Here is a 21,351-nt window from a genome sequence, read left to right as displayed (position 1 = left end):
CTTGGCTTCCTTCAAGTCTCATCTTCTTCAAAAATCTTTTCCTGACTTCCCTGAATGCTAGTATCTTCCCTCTGTTGGTTATTTCCAATTTCTCCTATATTTATGTTGTTTACTGTATGTAGCTTTGCATGATGCCTTCTCCATTAGACTGTGAGCTCCTTGAGAGCTTTTTGCCTTTTCTTCTTACCTCTAAGCTTTAAAATAGTGACTTGACTAAAATAGTTTGACTTGACTAATGATAGTGACGGAATAAAAAGAAGGAAAGAAAAGATTACCAATAAAATATTTAAAAATAATCATAAGTCAGAAAACCTATGAAGAAAGTTCAGAAGGGGACAGGGAAGTTTTGTTAGTACTATGCTAAATTTCCAACCATACTTAAAAGTACAATAGGCCCAACCCGAAGAGATAGGTATCAGAGTATTATACCTAAGTTTCCACAGCCTGAAGAATATGCCTCATGAAGTTCCTGACCTAGCTGACTGGTTGCTATGGTAATGTAGCATTTGATAGCCTTTTAATTTTGAATGTGTATTCTTTTAATTGTATTAAAGTTATTTTTATTATCTTTTATGGTCTACAAGTAGCTCTGTGCTAATTAGCCATTGAATCTGAATCACAGGCCTGGTCTAGGTCAAGTCTGGCATAAAATAGACAGAATTAATTACTTCTTTAGCAATACATTCTAATAAGAAAATGGACTCAATTAATTGTCTTGTAGTAAGAGATGAACATGTATTCATTGATGTTCATCATAAAGTTAGAAGCTGATTAGAAACTACAAAACAGGCAAAAAGGGGGAAAATGTATTACTTACCTACCATTTCCACAGCATGAAAATTATGTTATGCTTTTACATTTAAATAACAGAAGTTTAAACATTGGAAATAAGGGGCATCATGCCATGGGGTGTACTCTTGTAATCCCCTTATTTTTTCCACTAAAAATCCCAGGCAGGGTTTCGGTTATCTCCCCCTTTCCTTGCATGGCAAAGGCCTCAGCCTGATGTTAGTTAGAAACTAAAGGGTTTTCTTCACCATATTCATCTTCTTGCTTCTCTTTTGAAGCAAACTCTTCTGAGTTTGTTGTAGTTCAGTCGTTTTCAGTTGTGTCTGACTCTTTGTGACCCCCTTTTGGGGTTTTGTTGGAAAAAATACTAGAGTGGTTTGCCCTTTCCTTCTCAAAGTCATTTTGTAGATGAGGAAACTGAGGTAAACAGGGTTAAGTGACTTGCCCACGGTTGCACAGCTAGCAAGTGTCTGAGGCTGGATTTGAACTCAGGAAGAGGAGTCTGACACTCTATCCAGGCCTGGAGCTCTATATGGTCTACGGGTCACAAAGATTCATATGACTGAGTGAATGAACACAAAAATTTACCATTTTGATTGATATGATTTTAAAAGATTGTAAAATAATATTGAAATAAATTGAAATAAATAAGAACAAAAAGGGAGAGAAAGCTATATTTCCATGAAGTTATCTACTGACCTGACTTATTTTTCTTTGTTCTTGTAAAGCTTCTTGGATTGCCCGAGATACTTTTTCTTGATTTTTATCATACTCAGCTTTCCATATTTCCTTCTCTTCAGCATGAACTTTTTCCAAGTTTTTTCTTTCTTCTTCTACTGCTTTTAAAATAGCATCCTTCATTGTCTCTTTCTCAATCTTTGAAACAGTAATGAAAGCAATAGCATTAAAAGCAATGATTATTTGAAGAAGATAGTTATTTACTGAATGAGAACATTATCACAGACTCTACTCTTTATTCTCACTGGGTTTACATACAGTTTTGTTTTGTGTACATGCTTTGTAAAACTAAAATTGCATCTATGATCACCATTGTAATATCATATCTATATTCATTCTATAAGTATACTAAACATAGTTCCCAGGGTTTCTAAGATACATCGGCATTAATGAAGACTTCTCTCAATGGATTAGGACTCACAAATGATCAGTGGCAGTAGAAAGTATAATAAAACCAGTTTGTATGCGTGAAGAGGAGAGAGAAAGTGACATCATAAAAATTCTACTCACTAAATGCTATAGCATCACCTCTAAATTAAACATAAAGTTCTGCACATCTTGATTTCTGAATCCCTTAGTCTCAATTCTTTTTAATCTCAGGTAAGAGACCAATAGCCTAGTACAAAATAATTCACAACTGAAAAAATCTGAGAGATGATGGCAATCTTTTAAAAATAAAATTTTATTGATATTGCATTGTTTTTACATAATAAAAATATATTCTAGTATCCTTCCTCCAATTCAGAGAAAAAAATCAGCAAAACAACATTGGCAAAAAAATGGTGAAAAAGTAAAAAAATATATGCAAGGTACCAGATCCACAGATCCTCACCTCTGTAAAGGTATCTCCTCAACTCTCTTTTTTGAGGTCATGCTCATTCTTTGTAATTTTGCAACATTCTTTTTGTTGTTTCATGGTTGTTGTTCTTTCCATTTATATCACTGTAGTTACTATGAATATTGTGTTCATGACCTCTTTTCTGTGAGACAATTTGACCCATCCTACTTCTCCATTTTCCCCTTCTCCTAGTGCATTCTTCTTTCTCACCCTTTAATCTTAATTCTTTAGATAATCATCCCATCATATTCAACTCATACCTATGCCCTCTGTCCATGTATACTCCTTCTAACTGCCTTCAAAATAAGAAACTTTTTCAGAGTTACAAGTATCATTTTCCTATGCAGGAATATAAACAGTTTAACCTTATTGAATCCCCTATGATTTCTCTTTCCTGTTTAACTTTTTTTGCTTCTTGTGAGTCTTGCATTTGAAAGTCAAATTTTCTATTCAGTATTCCTTTCATCAGGAATGTTTGAAAGTCTTCTATCTCATTGAATATTTATTTTTTATTCTAAAGGATTACATTCTGTTTTGCTGGGTCCAGAGTCTAAGATACTTTAAGGTACAAACTGCTAAATCTTGTGTTATCCTGACTGTGGCTCCACAATATTTGAATTTCTTTTTCCTTTTTATCCAAATTGCAATATTTTCTCCTTCACCTGGGAGCTCTGGAATTTGGCTATAATATTTCTGGGAGTTTTCATTTTAGGATCTCTTTCCAGAGGTGAGCAGTGGATTCTTTCAATTTCTATTTTACCCTCTGGTTCCATAATATCAGGACAGTTTTCCTTGAAAATTTCTTGAAAACGATGTCTAGGCTCTTTTTTTAATCATGGGTTACAGGTAGTCCTATAACTATTAAATTATCTCTCCTTGACTTATTTCCCAGGTCAGCTGGTTTGTCCAAGAAGATATTTCATGTTGTCTTCTATTTTTTCATTCTTTTGATTTTGTTTTGTTGTTTCTTGATGTATCATATAGTCATTAGCTTCCACTTGCCCAATACTAAATTGTAAGGAATTATTTTCTTCATTGAGCTTTTGTAACTCGTTTTCAATTTGGCCAATTCTACTTTTTGAAAAGTACTTTTCTTCATTAGATTTTTGTGCCTCTTTTACCATGTGGCCTATTCTATTTTTTTAAGCTGTTGTTTTCTTCAATATTTTTGTGTATCTCCTTTGCCAAGCTACTGATGCATTTTTCATGACTTTCTTGCATCACTCTCATTTCTCTACCAAAATTTTCTCTACCTCTTTTGCTTGACTTTTTTTTTTTAAATTTTTAACTCCTCCATAGCCTGAGACCAATTCATATTTTTATTTGAGGCTCTGGACGTAGGAATTTTGACTCTGTTGTCTTCTGAGTTTGTGTTTTGATCTTCTCTATCACCATACTAATTTTCTATAGTCAGGATGTTTTTCTGTTTTTTGCTCATTTTTCAGCCTATCTCTTTTTATTATCATTATTATTATATTATTTTTATTTTTAGTTGACAAAATTCACTTCCACAGTTTTTTGGCTTCCAAAATTTCTCTCCTTCCGTCTCCTCCCCCCTCACTCCCAAGATTGCATGTAATCCAATGTAGGTTCTATATCTACCTTCACACTGAACTTTTTTACATAATAGTCCAGTTGTAAAGAAGAATTATAACCAGGGGAATAAATCATGAGAACGGAGAAACAAACCAAAAAAGAAGGAAAAAGATAAAAAAAGAAAGCAAATAGTTTGCTTCCATCTGAACTCAGATTCCATAATTCTTCTCTGGATGTACATAGCTTTTACCATCATGAGTCTTTTGGGGCTGTCTTTGAACCTTGCATTGGTGAGAGGAGTCAAGTCTATAAAATTTAGTCCTGACAGATAGTGTGTGTATATTGATCTTTTGGTTCTGCTCCCCTCACTCAGCACCAGTTCATGTAAGTCATTCCAGGTTGTAGTGAAGTCCGTATCATCTCCGTTTCTTATAGCACAATACTATTCCATTACATTCCTATACCACAATTTGTTCAGCCATTCCCCAAACTATGGGCATCCACTTGATTTCCAATTCTTTGCTACCACGAAAAGAGCTGCTATAAATATTTTTGTACATATGGGTCCCTTTCACACTTGTCTGATCTCTCAGAGATACAGTCTTAAAAATGGTATTGCTGGGTCAAAAGGTATGAACATTTTTATAGCCCTTTAGGCATAGTTTCAAATTGCTCTCCAGAATGGCTGGATCAGTTTGCAACTCCACCAACAATGTAGCAATTTTCCCACATCCTCTCCAGCATTTATTGTTTTCCTGTTCTGTCATTTTAGCCAATCTGACAGGAGAGATGTGGTACCTAAGAGTTGTTTTAATTTGCATTTCTCTAATCAATAGTGATTTAGAGCATTTTTTCATATGCCTATAGATACCTTTAATTTCTTCCTCTGAAAACTGCCTGTTCATATCGTTTGACCATTTCTCAAATGGGGGATGACTTGTATTCCTATAAATTTGGCTCAGTTACCTGCATATTTTAGAGATGAGGCCTTTATCAGAGATACTGGTTGTAAAGACTTTTTCCCTCCTAATCTTTGTTGCATAGGCTTTCTTTATACAGAAACTTCTCAATTTAACGTAGTCATAATTATCCATTTTGTAACACTCTGTATATCTTGTTGGGTCATGAATTCTTCTGACAGGTAAACTATTCCTTGCTCTCCCAAACTGCTTATAGTATTAGCTTTTATTCCTAAATCATGAACCCATTTTGACTTTATTTTGGTATACGGTATAAGATACTGGTCTATGCCCAGTTTCTGCCATACTATTTTCCAATTTTCCCAGCAGTTTTTGTGAAATAATGAATTCTTAGCCCAGAAGCTGGATTCTTTGGGTTTATCAAAGAGTAGATTGCTATAGTCATTGACTATTATGTCTTGTGTACCTAACCTATTCCATTGATCCACCACTCTGTTTCTTAGCTAGTGCCAAGTAGTTTTGATGACTACTGCTTTATAGTACAGTTTAATGTCTGGTATGTCTAGGCCACCTTCCCTAGCATTTCTTTCATTAATTCCTTTGATATTCTGGACCTTTTTTATTCCAAATGAGTTTAGTTATTATTTTATCCAGCTCTGCAAAATAACTTTTTGGTAGTTTGATTGGTATGACACTGAATAAATAAATTAATTTAGATAAAACCATGAGCAACTGATGTTTTTCCATTTATTCAGATCTGACTTTATTTGTGTGAAAAGTGTTTTATGATTGTGTTCATATAGGCCCTTATGTTTGTCTTGTCAGGTAGACTCCCAAATATTTTATAGTTCCTACAGTAACTTTAAATGAAATTTCTCTTTGTGTCTCTTGCTGTTGGGCTTTGTTAGTAATGTATAGGATTGCCAAGGATTTATGTGGCTTTAATTTTATATCCTACAACTTTACTAAAGTTGTTTATTATTTCAAGTAGTTTTTTACTTGATTCTCTAGGATTCTCTAATAAATCATCATATCACCTGCAAAAAGTGATAATTTAGTTTCTCCTTTGCCTATTCTAATTCCTTCAATTTCTTTTTCTTGTCTTATTGCTACAGCTAACATTTCTAGTACCAAATTGAATAGCAGGGGTGATAAAGGACAACCTTGTTTCACCCCTGACCTTATTGGGAATGCATCTAGCTTATCCCCTTTACAAATAATGCTTGTTGATGGTTTTAGGTAGATGCTATTTATAATTTTAAGGAAGGCTCCATCTATTCCTATGCTCTCTAGTGTTTTTAATAGGAATGGGTGTTGTATTTTGTCAAAGGTTTTTTCTGCATCTATTGAGATGATCATGGTTTCTGCTAGTTTCAGTGTTGATATGATCAATTATGCTGATAGTTTTCCTGATATTGAACCAGCCTTGCATTCCTGGAATAAATCCTACCTGGTTGTAGTGTATTATTCTCCTGATAAGCTGCTCCAATCTTTTTGCTATTATTTTATTTAAAATTTTTGTACCAATATTCATTAGGGAAATTGGTATATAATTTTCTTTCTCTGTTTTGACTCTTCCTGGTTTAGGTATTAGTACCATATTTGTATCATAAAAAGAATTTGGTAGGACTCCACCTATTTTCCCAAATAGTCTATAAAGTTTAGGAATTAATTTTTCTTTAAAAGTTTGATAGAATTCACATGTAAAACCATCTGGCCCTGGAGATTTTTTTCCTGAGGAATTTATTAATGACTTGTTCAATTTCTTCTTCTGAGATGGGGTTATTTAGGTATTTTACTTCCTCTTCTGTTAACCTGGGCAATTTATATTTTTGTAAATATTCATCCATTTCCCTAAGGTTGTCGACTTCATGGGCATACAATTGGGCAAAATAATTCCTAATTATTGTTTTAATTTCCTCTTCATTGGAGGTGAATTCCCCCTTTTCATTTTTGATACTGGTAATTTGGTTTTCTTTTTTCTTTTTTTAAATCAAATTGACCAAAGGTTTATCAGTTTTATTGGTTTTTTCATAAAAGCAGCTCTTAGTTTTAATTATTAATTGAAGAGTTTTCTTGATTTAATTTTATTAATCTCTCTCTTGGTTTTCAGTATTTCTCATTTGGTTTTTAATTGGAGACTCTCAATTTCTCCTTTTTCAGTTGCATGCCCAATTCATTGATCTCCTTTCCATCTATTTTATTCACGTAAGCATTCAGAGATATAAAACTACCCCTAAGAACTGCATTTGCTGCATCCCATAAGTTTTGGTATGTTGTCTCATTATTGTCATTCTCTTGAATCGAGTTATTAATTGTTTCTATGATTTGTTCTTTGGCCCACTCATTCTTCAGAATTAGATTGTTTAGTTTCTAATTAATTTTTAGTTTATCTTTCCATGGTCTTTTGTTACAAATAATTTTTATTGCATCATGATATGAAAAGGATGCATTGACTTCTTCTGCCTTTCTGTACTGGATTGTGAGGTATTTATGCCCTAGCACACTGTCAGTTTTTGAGTATCTGTCATGTACTGCTGAGAAAAAGTACATTCTTTCTTATCCCCATTCAGTTTTCTCCAGAGATCTATCACATCTGCCTTTTCTAACATTCTATTCACCTCCTTAACTTTTCTTGCTTATTTTGGGGTTAGATTTATCAAGTTCAGCAAGGGGGAGTTTGAGGTCCCCAACTAGTATAGTTTTGCTGTCTATTTCTTCCTTTAACTCCTTTAACTTCTCCTCTAAGAATCTGCATGCTATACTACTTGGTGCATATATGTTAAATAATGACATTGCTTCATTGTTTATGGTGCCTTTTAGCAGGATATAGTGTCCTTCCTTATCTCTTTTAATTAGATCTACCTTTGCTTTTGCTTTGTCTGAGATTAGGATTGCTACCCCTGCTTTTTTTTTTACTTTAGCTGAAGCACAATATATTCTACTTTAGCCTTTTACATTTACCCTATGTGTATCCCTCTGTTTGTAGGATTATGGTTTTTAATCCATTCTGCTATCCACCTCTGTTTTATGGGAAAATTCATTCCATTCACATTCACAGTTATGACTACTATCTGTTTCAGCCTATTTCTTGACTTTTACCTCTAAGCTGAAGTGGGGCTCTGCTTTTCAAGTTGAGGTGGCACTGTCCCAAGCTTCAGAGTATTTTGTGTAGCTGTTTTCAGAGGCAATTCTGGGGACCTGTAAGTTTTCAGTTCTTCCAAGTTGGTATGACGTAGAGAGGTGTGTTTCCTATTCTCCTATACTGTGCAATGGTCTGTGAGTGACCACAAGCATTATTTCTACCCAGGAACTGTGACCAAGGTTCCCTCTCCCTTGCTGTGGCAATCTTTGGTATGGTAGTGCTCCTCCTTGCCCTTGCACTGAGACCTAGGATGATAGAAGAATAGGCAATGCTTGTTTGCAAACACAAGTCCTGCTTCTGGTGCCATTAAAGTGACCCCTGTAATCTCCTTCTTACCAATTATGTAACCCCCTTACTATCTGTGGTCTCACAGGTCCAGAAACCACCACTGCTGCCACTGATTCAGTCACTTTCAAGGCTGGCTCCTGATTGATTTGGGCCTGGTCTACTGGACTGGGTTTCACTCTCACCCAGGCACAACACACCTTTCTCATAGACCCTCCAAGCTGCCTTGAGGTTGGAAATTGCCTCCTTCTCTCCATCTGTGGTCTCTGCTGGTCCAGAATTTGGTATAAGGCATTACCTAAAGGCATTTGGAGAGGCCTGAGGGAGAGCCTATGTGAGTGCTTGCCCCTTCTCTGCCATCTTGGCTCTGGATCAACACTGAACTATTAATGACTGTTTTTTTCACTCTGGCTATTCAACTGAATCCATCTTTGAATCCTTAGTCTCCCTTCTGGGTTTATTTCTGGAGCCACATTATATCTAAAGTTTTTCTTTATAGCCTAGTTCTTAGGGCACTCTCCTTCCTCAACTTATCTTCTATTTCCTTCTCCGTTTACATGTTATATACCCTAGTAGAAAGTCCTTGAGGTAAAGAACATTAAAATTTTTTTTTCCTTTCAATTTGGCAGGCACAGGGCCTTGAATATAGACATTTAAATATTTTTTGAATTAAAATAAATATAAGGGAGAAATGAGGGGAAAAATCCTCTTTCTAGTATGACGCTATTATAACAATAGAGAAATAACAAAATAATTAATTCACATTTCTTAAATGTCATTCACTTATAAAGAAACCAATTATTATATATGGCAATACCTTTGCTGCAGTTGCTAATGCGTCTTTACTTCTTTGCATTTCTTCTGCCATATACTTTCCCATTATTTCCTGCAAATCATAAAATGGTTCAATAGATATTAGATTTATTACGTGAAGAAATGAGACCTATTTTTTTCCAAATAGATAGCACTTGTAATCTTACTTTCTGATCTTGAGACTGTTGAGTCAGAGCTTCTTTTAGTTTTTCTGTTAGTTTTTCCTTCTCTGCATCAAGCATATCCAGAAGCCTCTGATGCTTTAAGGAAAGACAATTAAATTATTGTTATGAAAATGATGCAAGTATTCTAAAAGAAATGAGTAGAGCTGCTGAATTCCAACTGCCAAGAAACAGCACAATGTCTAGCACACACACAGTAGGTATTTAATGAATTTAATGAATGCTTTTAACTTGACATGTAATGAGGCTGCTAGGCAGTGAACTAGATAGAGCATGATGTGAGGAAGATACCTGAGTTCAAATCTGGCCTCAGACACTTATTAGCTGTGTGACCCTGGGTAAGTCACTTAACCTTTGTTTGCCTTAGTTTCCTCATCAGTAAAATGGGGATAAAAATAGTTCCTACCTCCCAGGGTTGCTGAGAGACCAAATGAAATAATAAGTAAAGTGCTTAGGACGGTGCCCAGCACATAGTAAGCACTACATAATTGTTAGGTATTATTATTATTGTTGTTGTTGTTATTGACTTGAAGTATAGGTATTATAAATTTATATATTGTGAAGTTTACCTAAATTGAATTCTAACAGTTGAACTCTTCCCCAAAACTACCATATCTACCACATTAAATACCTTTCTAAAGTACTTCAAGGTATATTTCTTAGTTCTTCATCAAACTAAAGTATATGATATGAGATCCTCTGAAAGGAAACAACTCAAAATTGAAAGGAGATGAATAAAATGGGGACAGACTAGGAATTAGCTTTTCAAATCAAACACAGAAAGATAAGTAACTGGAATGAACAGTGATTTTCAGCTTACAGCAAAAGAAATGATCAAATGCTGTTGATAGATAAAATACCTAAGGCCAAATATCATCCTTAAATCATGTACTTTTCATAGTAAAGAATACTGTTGAATGGAAGTAAATATTCAATTAATTATAATTTCTGCAGCATATGTTTTTTTTACCATAGACACATTAAGTTAAACCAGAAGAGGCCAAGAGAATACTATGTAATGCCCAATGCTGCTCAGTATTAGAGTACACAGAGCTAGAATATTAGGTTTCATTCCAATGTGCTAGCGAACACAAGGCCACATTGCTTCTACTCTGGGCAATTAGAATACCTACATGACATAATGCTGAGTGAGCGGAGCAGAGCCAGGAGAACATTATACACAAACACAGATATATGGATTCTGTGAGGACCAACCCTGACAGACTTCGCTCTTCTCAGCAACACAAGGTACAAAGACAACTCCAAAGGACTCACAATGGAGAATGCTATCTACATCCAGAGAAAGAACTATGAAGTATGAATGCAGATTGAGGCACACTTCATGCTAGCCTTTTTTTCCCACCTTTTTTTTCTTTTTCTCTCCTTTGTTTTTGTTTTTGGGGTTTTTTTTTGGTCCTGTTTTTTTCTTCCACGTGATTCATTTCATTGATCACAGTTCTTCTCCATAACTTGACTAGTGTGTAAATTAATTCAATGCAAAGTTAAACATGGAAGCTACATGGGATTCCATGCTGTCTTGGGGAGGGAGGGGGTGAGGGAGGGAAGAAAATCTGGAACTCAAAATTATGTAGAACTGAGTGTTGAAAACTAAAAATAAAAAAATGCTATAATAAAAAAATGCTTTTGACAAAATAAAAAAAAGAGGAAACAGGCAGTCAACAAATAAATGAACAAAAGGTGGTGGAGAGATTGATGTGCAAATCTCCTAGAAGTACAACTTTTATAAGTGTGCTAAGGAACTCTCATTACACCATTTCTGAACCAGAACCTTTGGCTTACTTCAAGAAAGAAGAAAGTTTCAAAGAACAAGACTGGGAAAGGTGGATAGAAGGCCAACTATTGTGGCCTCTCTATATCTCCCTACAGCAGTGTCTCAATTGACTACCCTCACATTTTGAGAACAACTGTATACTTCAATCAATCTAGCACTTAGCATGATGCCTAGCACAAAGTAGGCACTTAATAAATATTTACTGACTGATTGGTGATGTGGGAAAATAGACAATAGGCAACAAGTGCGAGGAAATGGGCACTGTAATGTTGGTACTTCAGAAGGGAAAGGATTTTCCATAAGCAGTACAATTCCATCAAGGAGAGTATACAAAAATCAGCAGAGTGAAGGCTAGGGATAGGGCTTGTAAAAGAAAAACGAAAGCTGGCTTGAGAAGAAATAAACAAAAATTTGAAGACATAAGCCAACTAAAAGGACAAATATTTTGTAAAAACAGCAACAACAAACAACAAAAATGAATCAAAATTCACCAATGGAGATGATGTTATTGCAACAAACTCTGCAAATACCTCTGAAAAAACAATGAGATTCCAAATCATCAAGGATAGTTCAAAATAACAATCAAAATGAAAGTGAGATTTCTACAAAATAAGACATTGGACTTGCAAAGTAGAATAGAAGAAAAGAAGGTTAAGAGATCTTCCAGAAGAATATTATGAAAAAGAAACCTGAATACCACATTTCAAGAAATCATACAGAAAATCTGTCCAGAAAATTAGAGACAGATTGCATAATGGAGATCTCAAAAATTCAGAGAGCTACAACAGAAAGAAAGGTTAAGTTTAGGTCACCAAGACATAAATCCTAATTAGATTTTAGAATGACAACATTGAAGAACAAACTTAGCAGACATAAAGGAAAATAAAAACTTTCAAGTTACAAGACCTAATTAGAATCATACAAAATTACTCTATGTGAAATCAAAATAAAAATTGGAATAAAATATTCAGAAAAACAAAGGAGATTGGTTGACAATGAAAAAATAAAAGAGATGCAAAACTAAGCCTAAACATAAAAGAAAATAATTAGGCATTCAGTAAAAGTAAAATTTTTTCTCCCCTTCTGTTGCCTTGACAACCCCACTGTACATATAGCTAGCAACATGAACTGGGAATGGGAGCTTTCAGAAGCGCAGTTCAAATATTGTTTTGGATCATGTCAAATGAGGAAAATCTTTCTCCTTCTGCCACACTCCAAACAGAATAGATAATAAGAATTTGCCCCTTATGGGGGCACCTCACAGAAGACCTGGATGCTACCTCCACAATGAGAAGAATAACCTGGCATACAACCTTGCTAAGATCCCTATGAGTAATAAGGGATATATTATTGGATCCAGGATGAGCCAGTGATCTAAAGCAGATTATAAGGAGGCGATGCCCAGTCCAATTTCATACAAGTCACAGAAAATTAAGTCCCAATGTGCTCTTCCTCCCTATGCTCTGTTTAACTCCATCTCAAATTGATTTGATGACAGACTCACAGACTCATCATATTTCCCAGGCCCTGAGAGACTAAGATTTCCTGGAAAGAAACTTGGTCAATGAAATCTGGGTCTCCAAATTGGGCTCAAGTGCCAGTCCTAAAGAAAAGGACCCTAAAAACTGAGCTGATAACAGACAAAGAATTCAGGATACATTGGAACTCTGTGGCCTCCCTAAGCCTATATTACAGCTGAGAGATCTTTCTGACATCTTGTTCATTCCCCAACCCAACCTAGTTTTAACACCATAAGGCAAGGTACCTCTGTTACCCTCTTGTCCACCAGGGTTGAACCCTAGGAAGGCAGTGGTTCATTTTAAGTTGCAAAATAGTATTCCTTAAAGACTCAAAAAAAAGTAAAAATTTTTAATCATTCCTCCAAAAGAATCCATTAGCAACTGGCTAATCAATATTCAAGAGGATCAAAGATAAAAAAGTTACTTTCACATAATAATGAAAGACCAAGAAAAAATGTTTGTTTTCATGTGGTGGAAACAATGATAGCAAATGATGTGTGGTGAGATAGATTTTCTGGTTTGTTGGTTGATCAACTTGTAATGGAGGTCTGTCCTAAAATATCACCTCTTCAGACACAGAGTGTGGGAGTTATAATGACAAAAAGGGAAAGTATCTTTTTGAGACTGTGTAGATGTTCTGAAACTGGTTCTTGTCAATTAGTCACTCTTTAACTGGTTACAGAGACATTAATGATGATGGGATCTTGACTTCAGCCACTTCCTCTCCTTACTTCCTTTGGAAACTTCTTTATTCACAGTGTCCAATAAGAGACAATGTTGTAAGCAGGGAGGTTGTAAAATCTTCAACCTCTCTCGAGGCCACATGGCCCCATAAAAGAGCCTCAAGTCCTTACTCTCTGTGTTTGTTTTCCTTTTAGGTAGAGATTGGAACATACAACCTTGTGAGTTTGATAGGTCTTAAGCATACCTTGGAGGGACCTTCTGGAATGCCTTTTGGGACTTTTACCTAGCTACATTTGGGAGGATGGTATATAGACAATGAACTAAGTTTTGAGCCCTTTCTTCCCCCTCATCTCTGCCTCCCAAACCTAGGTGGAATAAGGAGTTTTTTCCTATTTATCTTTTGTGATTGTAACATACATATTTTATAAAGTAGGAATAATATTATCATAAAATATGGCTTTCTTATCTAAAGATCCAAGAGATCATACAGCATTACAAATGTTGCAACAGTTCTCCATACAGCCCAAGAAAGCATATTCTCTCATATTTAAGTTAGACAAATACCTCACAGAAGAATTAATTTTCATCTTAGTGTTAACCTTAGGCCAACTACTTTTATTTTTCAGTGCCAGGTAACTTCCCAGGAATTAAAACACAAACACACACACACACACACACACACACACACACACACGATTTTAAAAGAAATGTGATTAAAATAGAGTCAAGGAGAATAAAAGCATATATATAAACATTAAGATGCTTTGTATGAGAAAAGGTCAATCTATAATAAACTTCAAGGTACCTGCAAGCCACTGTTGTCCATATTTGTTTGTTTATGTATTTATGTTTTTATTTATTTATTATCAGTAGGAGAAAATTTCCATCATGAGTAAAGAAATATTTATGAGTAAGTTTTTTATTTGATTTAGCAGTATGTGAAATGGATCTTTAAAATACACATATTTCTTGTCTCTATTTTTCCTTCCCTTATTATTCCTATTAAACTTCACATCAGGATTTTATGACTGATCTGAGATACTGGATGTCTCAACATTAGGTTTTCATGGAGTTCAAAATTCACCTCTACAACATGAGATTGACATTCTTTATTCTTCCTCCTACTGTCTCCTCCACTCATATCCATTTCCCAGACCTCTACAGAGTGATCTCTATTGTTTTTCTTAGGAAAAAACAAACAAAAGCAACTCCATCACCTTGAGGGTTAGACACTGGGTGATAAACCTTCCTGAGTTGATTTTAGCACACAAATGGTTAAAGCCTTTTCTTAGGTTTTATCTTAGCTTTCACTCCCTGCAGGTATACACACACACACACACATATATACATATATACACACACACACACATATGCACATATACATGTATACAATGTATGTATATACATACATACACACACACATGCATATCGATATAGAGGTATGGAGTCTCATTATACTTTGGGAATCTCCATGCCCAAAAGGGCAGCAGAAAATTACTCTAGTGGAATTGAGGTATCAGTAAGCAATAATTATTCTAGTAACACAAATGATAATATTAGACCTAGTACTTAAAGTTAGGCTAGCCTGCCAATAAATTTAGCCCATTATGAACTCTTGAAATTGAGTATTTGTGATGTTGATTTTATCTTACTTTGAAAAATCAGTCACAGTTTGTGTTCTAACTTACAAATAGATGTCAAGTGAATCTTGCCCTCCAACTTGGTATGTATATGTATATGTATATGTATATGTATATGTATATGTATATGTATATGTATATGTATATGTGTATATATACGTAATTTATGAAAGGTATTTTATTTCCTTCTTTATAAAAATATCCATATACTAATATAATAGAATGTTTCAGTAAATTATAGGATACAGGTTTGAAATAGGGAATTTCCAGATAAGGAAATTCACTCTACCCATTTAAGTAGGCATTTTCTCTGAAATTTATAGTCTTGGAGAGTTTGCCTAGAGCACTGAGAGGTGGAGTGCATTGTCTATGTTCATACAGTCAAAATGTGTCAGAAATAGGATTGGAATACAGGTCTTCCTGGATCCAAGACCAGCTCTCTATCCATTACATCACAATGTCTTGATAAACCGTATGAAGGATAGAAAGTGCAATTTTTTGAGTTTAGAGACATTCTTATAGAATGGCATAGGAAGAGAGAGAGGTTTTGAAATGTGACCTAAAACAAAAAAAAATAGGTTGTTATATTTTTTTTCTCTGCAAGTAGTTCTGCTAAATGAAAAACACTTGATGCAGACTCAAATATAAATAGAGAGATCCTGTGGTTTTACTTTATTCCTGTAAAATAAAAATAAAAATAAAAATAAATCTACTTTCCTGGAATGTGAGTCACAAGAGATACTGTAAACAGATCTAATCACAATCACAACTGGATAGCATTTTTATATATTATGTTTTTGTCTAAAGAATCATGGCTGTTAGAATTCAGGTATGTGATCATGAATTTATCTCAATTTCATAAGGTTCAAATTGCTGAACTTTTCCTTTTGGCTATGGCTGCCAGAAAGTTCAAATACTAAATAATGATTATAGTTGATTATTTGGACATTTTAAGTACTATACACTTTCAGCATGGTTTAGAGGTTAGAGTGCTGGACTTGGAGTAAATCAAGCAATAAACAAATATTTCTTAAATATCTATTTATGTGCCAAACACTGTAAAGTGGTATGAATACAAAGACCTTGTTCTACCAAGTAGCTAATATGTTATCAATGGAGACAACATTTATATGTACAAGGATATTCAGGAAAAATACAAAATAAATACATGGTAGTTAGGGAGGAAGGACATTTGTTGTTAGGTCGATTAGGAAAGGCTTTGTTTAGAAGGTAGTACTTGAGTTGCTTCTTGAAAGAAATGAAGAACTCTTCAAGGCGGAAATGAAGAGGGTTGGTATTATAGGTATAGGCAGTGGAAAGATATGGAGAAGTCCCCCAATACTGTAGCTGGTGAGAAAAGGGGAGAAAACCATCCTGAACTCACTGCTCAAACACAGGTACTGGAACCTATGTCTCTGCCCTTTGTGTGATGATGCAGTCTGAAGAGAAGAGTGTAAGACAAAAGTACTAGGAAAATTCAATCTTGTGGTATAATGTGATTTATTATTGATGAGTTTCCTGGGGGAAGAAAGGCATGATGGAGGGAACCAAAGAAGTCCAAAGGCAGTGTAGCTGATGGGAAATGGAGAGGAGTATTTTTTCTTTTTCTTTCATTCTTTCTTTAATGCTCAGAAGGGAATAGAAGAAAGGCCAAAAAATCAGATGAGCAGACCAGCTTTTAAAGCTGCATGTTGTATTTATTCAATATTTTAAAAAAGCAAGCTGTATACAATAGAGATCTATAATTTCCCATAAAATTCTCTTAATTTCTCTGTTCTACTACATATATATGTAGATATGTAGAGATATATATATATATAGATATACATACAGATATATGTATACACTTATATAATACACATGGGTATGTGTGTGTGTGTACGTGTATGGAAATGCCCATTTTATTTGGTGCTTATTAAATTCAGAACAATTTTTTTAAACTGACCTAACTATTCCTCTTTCAGCTCTGGTCTTTTCATCAGGAATGATGAATTGAACTCAGGTGTGTGATCCTGATGGCTTATATTCGTTTCCAATGGTTAGGTGATTCTTGGTTGTGTTTCTAGCTCCTTTGCCCTCTGTATTACAGTATTCCAAGCTCTCTGATCCTTTAATGTAGACACTGTTAAATCCTGGGTTATTCCAACTGTGGCTCCATGATATTTAAACTGTTTCTTTCTGGCTGAGTACAATATTTCCTCCTTGACCTGAGGGCTCTGGGATCTCTTTTAGGAGGTGCTCAGTGGATTTTTTCAAGTTCTATTTACCCTCTGATATCAGGACAGTTTAATAATTTCTTGAAATATGGTATCTAGGCTCTTTGGTCATGGCTTTCGGGCAGACCAATAATTCTTAAATTATCTCCCTTTGATCTCTTTTCCAGGTCAGCTATTTTTCCAATGAAATATTTCCCATTTTCTTCTATTTCTTCATTCTTTTGATTTTGTCTTATTGTTGTCTCATGCTGTCATTTAGCTTCTACTTACCCACAGATGATAAAGAGTTCAACAATTGGTCAGAAGGAGATTATAGTAGTCTTTTTGATAGCAGTGGGTTCAGTACTATGCCCATATGTGGATCTGGGTCACAGTCCTTGGTCATGGTCCCAAGGCAAGGAGGAATATTAGCTAGCACATCAAAGCTCATAGTTCTTCACAGATCAGAGCACCTTATATTGTACCACTGTAATGCCAATCATGGCTGAGGACTGCTGCTATAAATAATTTAAAAGGTCTAATTGCGTAGTACAATGATATTTAATTTAATATTTATTACAGTTACAAACTAAACATTGTTCAATAAAGTAAAGCACATTCACAGCAACATCCTAAAGCAAAACATATAATCTAATACATACATACATACATATATATATATATCATAACAGTCAGTATGTCATATGGTACGTAGAATATATCATTGCATTCAAGTAGCATTCCCCAAAATACTTGTTTACACAATCAGAGCATCCCAGACTAGGGTCCTCCCTAGCACGGTGCATCCTTAAGGGATAGCAGAAAATGTCACACTATCCACTCCTAGGTCACAGTAAGAACATGATACTACACAGCATACATCATTGCATCCCCAAAATCAAGGGGTCCCAGGCTAGGGTCTTCCCTAGAACAACACATCCTTAAGGGGTAGCGGAAAATACCACAACATCACAATAAGAACAATCCTCTTAATCAATACCAAGTGTCCAAGTAAAGTCCTCTTTCATCTTGACTCAAGGCTGACTTCCAAGTACCATGGCTCTTCCTCTGTAGGCTGACCACTCCTGAATCTCACCTGGATTCACACTTAGGCAGCTTTCACTCCTGATGGGTGTCTCAGCTCACTGGGACTGCTCCACTCCAAGCTCTTCCTGGTTCTGCCTGATAAGAGGTTTGAAGGGTTCCTGCCCACAGCTTCTGCCTCAGAGAAAACAAAGCTTAACAGGGCAACAACACACACTACCAGCACCATCATCTCAATTCACCTCCAAAGTCCAGAGACTCTGTAATAACAGCTCAGTTCACTTTAACAGCTCTTAAAACTGGCTTAGGCTAAGCCTCCTTCCCACAGGCAGCTTTCTGCCCTACAGCTCTATTTGCTTTTACACCTTGGAAGCTCCTTCAGCAAGTCTTTGCCAACAAAAGTTTTCTCTTCACGTTCAGAGGTCTCCACTTCACTCTCAGAGGTCTCCTCCCATCTCCCAGAAGTTTCCTCTCAGCTTCTAAAGGTTTCTTTCCAGCTCTTAAAGATTTCCTCTCATCTCAAAGCTCAAAGCTCATTCTTCTTCTTTGTCTCCTCTCTTCTTCACAACACTAGCTCACCCTCTCGATGTTGGCTCTCTCAATATCTGCTCTCTTTCAACACTGGGTATCTTTATATACAGTTCTAGTCATTATCTGATTGAGTAAAACTCAATCCATGTGTCTGATTGACTAGTACTCAATACACATGTGTCTGATTGGCTAGAGCTCACATATAAAGTCTCTCATTGGTTAGAACTCAATCGAGAAAAAGAGCAAAAAATCCAACTTTGCTTGCCATTACGACCACCCAGGAAGCACAGAATGCTTTCAGACCCCCAGAACTCTGAAAACAGCTGGACAAAAAGGCTGCAGCTTAGAACAGTAGCCCCTTCATCCAGGGAGTAGAGCCTAATTTTGAAATAAAGTTAAAAGTCAAGAAATAGACTGAAAAATGAGTAAACAACAACAAAAAAGAACCTGACCATAAAAAGTTACTGCATTGAGAGGGTAGATTAAAACACAAATTCAGAAGAAGAAAATGAAATCAAAGTAGCTACCTACAAAGCCTCAAAGTGAAAAATGTGAGTTGGTCTCAATCCCTGGAAGAACTCAAAAATGGATTTAAAAATCAGAGAGGCAAAGGAAAAATGGGGAGAAGAAATGAAAGTGACTCAAGAAAGAGTCAAGAGCTTGACAAAGGAAATACAAAAAAAAATTAAAGTAATATCTTGAAAAGCAGAAGAAGACAAAGGCTAAAAGAGGCACAAATCCACTAAAGAGAAGAATTCTTTCAAAAGCAGAACTGGCCAAATGGGAAAAAAGATACAAAAATTAATTGAAGAAAGGAAGTCCTTAAAAAACAAAATTGGCCAAAATAGAAAAGAAGGTACAAAATCTCACTAAAGAAAATAATTCATTAAAAATTAGAATTGGGAAAGGAGAAGCTAATAACTCCATGAGACACCAAGAAACAATAAAACAAAGTCAAAAGAACAAAAAAAAAATAGAAGAAAATGTGAAATATCTCATTGGAAAAACAACTGACATGGAAAATACATCCAGGAAAGATAATTTAAGAATTATCAAGTACCTGAAAGCCATGCATAAAAAGGAACCTAGATATCATATTATAAGAAATTATTAAGGAAAACTATCCTGCTATGCTAGAACCAGGGGGCAGAACAGAAATTGAAAAAAATCCACTGATTACTTCTGGAGGGTTACCAAAATGAATACTCCCAAGATTCTTATAGCCAAATTCCAGAGCACCCAGGTTGTGGAGCCACAGTCAGAATCACACACAATTTAGTAGCTTTTACATTAGAGGATTAAAGGGCTTTGAATATGATATTCCACAGGAAAAAGAAACTAGGATTACAACCAAAAATCACCTACCCAGTAAAATCGAGTATAGTTCTTCAGGGGAGAAAATGGGCATTTAATGAAATAGAGGACCTTCCAAATATTTCTGATAAAATACCAGAGTTGAATAGGAAATATGACTTTCAGATACAAGACTCAAGGGAAGCACTGAAAGGTAAAAAAGAAAGAGAAATCATAAGAAGTTCAATAAGGTTAAACTATTTACATTCCAGCATGGGAAGATGAAACTTATAACTCCTAAGAATTTTCTCATTACTATGACAGTGAGAAAGAGTGTAAATAGACAGAGGGCACAGGGGTGAGTTGACTATTTTGGGATGATGTCTAAAAACGTAAAATTAATAAGCGAGAAAGAGTAATGTGCTGGGAGAAGGGGAAAGGAAGAGCTAAAATGGGGTAAATTATCTTACATAAAATAGGTACTTAAAAAACTATTACACTGGAGGGGAATATGGGTAAGTTGGAGGGAGCAGTTGAACCTTCTTTCATTGGAATTGGCTCAAAAAGGAAATAATACACCCTCCATTAGGTATAGAAACCTATGTTTCTTTTTTTTAATCTTTAATTTTGTTTTATTTATTTAATATATTTAGTTTTCAGCATCGATTTTCACAAGAGTTTAAATTACGAATTTTCTCCCCATTTCTATCCTCCCGCCCACTCCAAAATGGCATATATTCTGGTTACCCCATTCCCCACTCAGCCCTCCCTTCTGTCACCCCATTCCCCTCCCATTCCCCTTTCCCCTCCTCTCTTGTATGGCAAGATAAATTTCTATGCTCCATTGCCTGTGTATCTCATTTCCTAGTTGCATGCAAAAACTATTTTTTTCTGTTTTTCAACATCTATTTTTAAAGCTTTGAGTTCCAAATTCTCTTCCATCTTCCCTCCCTGCCCACCCTCCCTAAGAAGGCAAGCAATTCAACAGAGGCCACATGCGTATCATTACGTGAAACCCTTCCACAATATTCATGTTGTGAAAGATTAACTGTGTTTTGCTCCTTCCTAACCTATCCCCCTTTACTGAATTTTCTTTCTTGACCCTGTCCCTTTTCAAAAGTGTTTGTTTTTGATTACTTCCACGCCCATCTGCCCTCCCTTCTATCTTCCCCCATTTTTTATCTTCTTCCTCCATCTTTACTGTGGGTAAGATACCCAATTGAGTGTGTATGGTATTCCCTCCTCAGGTCAAATTCGGAGAGAGCAAGATTTACTCATTTTTCCTCACCTGCCCCCTCTTCCCTTAATACAGAACTGCTTTTTCTTGCCACTTTTATGTGAGATAATTTACCCCATTCTATCTCTCCCTTTCTCCCTTTCTCAATATATTCCTCTCTCATTTCTTA

At 35.4% G+C, this 21,351-nt stretch overlaps 1 protein-coding gene and 1 pseudogene across 2 annotated transcripts in view; one reads left to right on the top strand and one right to left on the bottom strand.

Annotated features, from left to right (window-relative positions):
- The window catches only part of CCDC91 (coiled-coil domain containing 91), a 543,117-nt gene that overhangs the window by 133,626 nt on the left and 388,140 nt on the right, over positions 1 to 21,351 (bottom strand). For both annotated transcript variants that reach the window (XM_036759376.1, XM_036759375.1), the window contains exons 10-12: positions 9,232 to 9,324; positions 9,069 to 9,137; positions 1,489 to 1,665 (exon numbers count right to left, since the gene is read on the bottom strand). In XM_036759376.1, coding sequence (XP_036615271.1) covers positions 1,489 to 1,665; positions 9,069 to 9,137; positions 9,232 to 9,324 — 339 coding nt within the window. The remainder of the gene's footprint in view (positions 1 to 1,488; positions 1,666 to 9,068; positions 9,138 to 9,231; positions 9,325 to 21,351) is intronic.
- On the top strand, positions 12,162 to 12,737 carry LOC118850166 (annotated as a pseudogene).

This window comes from Trichosurus vulpecula, chromosome 5 (assembly GCF_011100635.1).
Source record: "Trichosurus vulpecula isolate mTriVul1 chromosome 5, mTriVul1.pri, whole genome shotgun sequence".
NCBI lineage: Eukaryota > Metazoa > Chordata > Mammalia > Diprotodontia > Phalangeridae > Trichosurus > Trichosurus vulpecula.
This window is presented reverse-complemented; position numbering and strand designations above follow the sequence as displayed.